The 3917-nt window shown below is 30.7% G+C and overlaps 1 protein-coding gene across 1 annotated transcript; it reads left to right on the top strand.

Annotated features, from left to right (window-relative positions):
- Positions 1-2418: 2418 nt before the first annotated feature.
- LOC107947105 (arabinogalactan protein 41) lies at positions 2419-3681 on the top strand. The gene is made up of 2 exons (XM_016881661.2): positions 2419-3289; positions 3374-3681. Exons 1-2 carry the CDS (start codon positions 3169-3171, stop codon positions 3469-3471), a joined length of 219 nt encoding a protein of 72 aa, XP_016737150.1. The 5' UTR covers positions 2419-3168; the 3' UTR covers positions 3472-3681.
- The last annotated feature ends 236 nt before the right edge of the window (positions 3682-3917 follow it).

Genomic DNA, 3917 nt, shown 5'->3' with positions numbered 1-3917 from the left:
TCCATGAAACAGGGTTCATAGTCACATTGTTTTAATGTATAAGCTTTCACACTTAGCTAACAAATAAATGTTTATCACGACACAACAAAATAACCCTTCACAACTTTGATGTAGACAAACATCCGTACCTCAGTCCTCATTAAACCTTTAGTAGGATCGGAGGTGCATCCTCACTAGGCTGTCCAAACTTTTGAATTTTTTTTAAAATTTTCATAAAATGTATGAAATTTTGAGAAGTTTTAATTAAACTTATCAAAATTTTTGGAAATTCACATTAAAACTTTCGAAGTTTTTAAAAATTTTAATTAAGCCCTTCCAAAACTTAATGTCAAGATTTGCCACTGAGTAGGATAAAGTTCATAGTAATACACTTATTAAACAATGATACACTAATAATTTACTCTTGAAAAAGGTATAATAACTTATTTGACCCTCTAACTTTACAAAAATATCATTTTAGTCCTCATTTAGTTTTCATCTTTTTTGGCTCATGTTGTTTGTAAAACCACCCCAAAATAGATGGAAAAGTTAACGTTTATTAACTTTGTGGATGTGGCATACACGTCATGTCAACAATTAATTAAATTTTTTAAAAATTTTGAAACTTCAAAAAAGTATAAAATGATTAAAAGAAGTATAAAAATTATAATTTTTAATATTTTAATTTTTAAAAAATTAATCAATTGCTAACGTGATATACACATGAACTGTCACGTGGATGCTACATTAGCAAAACTAACAAATATTAATTTTTCCATCCATTTTAAGGTGATTTGACAAATAAATTACAAATTTAATAACTAAAAAATACGAAAAATTAAATAAAAAACTAAAATAACATTTTCTTTATAAAATTGGGAGGCCCAAAAATATCATAATGCGAAAAAAAGTTACCTACTAAGATGTTTATTATTATTATTATTTAACTTCTAAAAAATAACCAGGGTGATATTATCTATAAAAATAACTATAATTAAAAAATAATAGTTAATTTTAATAAATATTATTTAAAAAATTTTAAAGTAAAAAGGAATATTGGCTGTCTTAATTGGTATTAGATTGTGGATGTGATTAAAAGTGTAGAATCTTGACAAAAGATAATGTTTGTTGTTAATAATAATTTTGTATTTTAAGCCAATGTTCGTCCATTGTTGGCATTTGCTGGCTTTTACAACACATTCTAACGCATAAATTGCACCTTTGTTACGAAATTCATCAATTATTTAAACCACAAATTTAAGAATGTAACTCAGTTTTAAAATTATAAATACCATACCAATCATATATTATTTATTTATCTTAGTAAAACAAGTAATTAACTAATATTTTAAAATTTTATGTTATAAAATGAATTTTGAATATTATTTTACTATTTTTCTTAAATATTTCTAATAAAACAATAAATTTCCAAGTGAATAAAAAACAATCAATAACTTTAAATATTTTTATATAATAAAAATAAAAATACCTAATAATTTAATTTTAGACAATCTAAGTTTTTAACTTGCATTTCTTCAATTTTTTAAACACTTCAATTAGGGCGTACTTGATTAAATGGAAAAGTGGAGGTAATGGGAGGAAGGAAAATATATTTTGAGTGTGTTTGGTTAAGAAAAAAAGTGAGAAAAATAAACAGGAGGTATAACCAAAGGCCGAGCCAAACAAAAAATTAGGCCCATTTGCTATGCCCGAGCCTGGCCCAAAAAATGGGCCTAAAATTTTACCCAATCTTGGCTCGTCTCCCATGTATTAATTTTTTTTATATAATTTTAAAAAATATATAATACGTCAAAAATACTAAAAACATTAAAATAAATATTTCCAACAAATTGAAAATAAATTTTTAAAAAAATGTATACTTAAATAACACTAAGATAAATGCAACTTAACAAACAAATGTGAAATGCCTCTAAAATAGTAACAAAATTAATAATAAAACAAGAGTTATACAATATCTAAATAATAACAATAAAATAGTAACAACATAATTGTGATTTTTTTCTTTTTGCATATTCGACTCGAGACTCAGTCTAATTTCTAAGCGGACCTTATTTTTTTACCCAAGCACATTTTTAAGCTTATATTTTTACCTAAACCCTCATATTTTTTAGGCAAGCCTTCAGGCCGGGCCACCCATGGACAGGCCTAGGTATGACAATTTTCCTTCCTAAAGCAAAAAACTAATCTTTTCAAATGGAAAAAATGAGAGAAAAGAAAATACGAGTGATATATATATTAATTCAAAATAACATATTTTTTAAATATTTCATTTTTTCCAATTTTAAAATTTAATTGTCTTTCCATCTCTCCTAATTTTCTCTTTTAATTTATCATATTTCCAAATATTTTATTTTAATTTCAACCTTAGTCGCAACTTGCAACTGTGATTTAAATAATTGAAATCCAGAGGTTTTGGGGGGGGGGCACATGGGTTGAGAATAATTTTTATTTATTTAAAAAGACATCATAACAAAAGTATAAGGAAAACAGAAGGCAACTGAAAAGAGAGGAGCACATGGGCGCGAATCAGAGCTGAAGCTCAGCAGTTGGCGCCAACTCATGTCACAGTCTGTCACGAAAGAAATCAAACAAAAGCAACGGTACAAGCTGAAGAGTGTGGGGCGGGAAAACAAGGAACCCTAATGTATCACATGCGTGGCTGTGGAGGTCACTCACTCTATCCCCCAATTCGAATGCACAACATAAGCGGTTAGGTTATATTTTTTCACCGCAAACTTTAAATACTAATCTAGAAATTAAGGTATAATTTAGGGACTAACATTGTAATAAAGAAATCTTTTTCCTTGCCCGTTGCTGTTTCGTTTGGGTAGTCAAGCTTATGAGAAATCATGATCTGACGACCAAATTTCGAGAACGAGAAGAATCAATTCATTTGTATTTGGTTATTTAATTAAGTTTTAAGATAAAGAAGCAATATTTATATGGATTCATAATTTTAGTTTTCGCTGTTCATAGGGGACCCATGTGTAGCACTCGTCTCCTCTCCCCCTTTTCTTCCATATAAAATCATCTTCGACCCTTTCTCGCCTTTCGTCCTCACATCATCACGCGAGGCTCTCCTAAGCCATTGCAGGGGTGTTTTCTAAAAGAGCCATCGCAGACTGAGATAGAGCATTTTCTTTTTTGGCAAAATTAAAAAAGAAAAAAATGGCAGTTTCCAAGGTTTCTTTCGTGGCAGTATTTGCGGCTCTTGTTTTTACTTTGGTTGCCTTGCCGGCTGCTGTTCAGGCACAGTCCTCTGCTCCCGCCCCTGCCCCAACGAGCGACGGTTTGTTCTTTCCCTCTCTTTGCTTCTCTTTTAGATTTGTGATATCAACTGGGCACTTATTGTTTGACTGTGGGGGTGAAACAGGGACGTCTATTGACCAAGGGATTGCATTCGTGCTGATGCTGGTGGCACTGGTGCTCACATACCTCATTCACGCCGCTGATCTCTGCTTCACTTTTTGAGCCTGCAAATTTCAAAGACTGAAATGGGGTTGTGACATTTTATTTGTTATTTATAGGGAGAGAAGGATGGATGATGTGTAACCAATTCATGGCTCGTCGTCTGATACATACATACGAGAGTACTAAAGGGTTATAATTAGAGAATGAGTTTGACTTCAGACGAATCATTGCTGTGGATTTTGAGAATGAAAATGTTTATGTTTTGTGGTCTTTCTCCCTTTTTTTTTTTTTTTTTAGTAGGGAATCTTCATTCCACTCTCAACGTTTATAGCATTTCTCTGATAATAATTAAATTATAAGCTTTATAGCTAAGATGATCCCTTGCATTTGCCAGGAAATGTAAAATAACAAATGGCATGTCATCTCCCATGCCCCCTACCCCGTTGAGAATTTGGGGTTACCAATATCACAAAGATTTTTGAATTAGCCACCAATTCTGCATATCA

This window comes from Gossypium hirsutum, chromosome D12, assembly GCF_007990345.1.
Source record: "Gossypium hirsutum isolate 1008001.06 chromosome D12, Gossypium_hirsutum_v2.1, whole genome shotgun sequence".
Lineage (NCBI taxonomy): Eukaryota > Viridiplantae > Streptophyta > Magnoliopsida > Malvales > Malvaceae > Gossypium > Gossypium hirsutum.
This window is presented reverse-complemented; position numbering and strand designations above follow the sequence as displayed.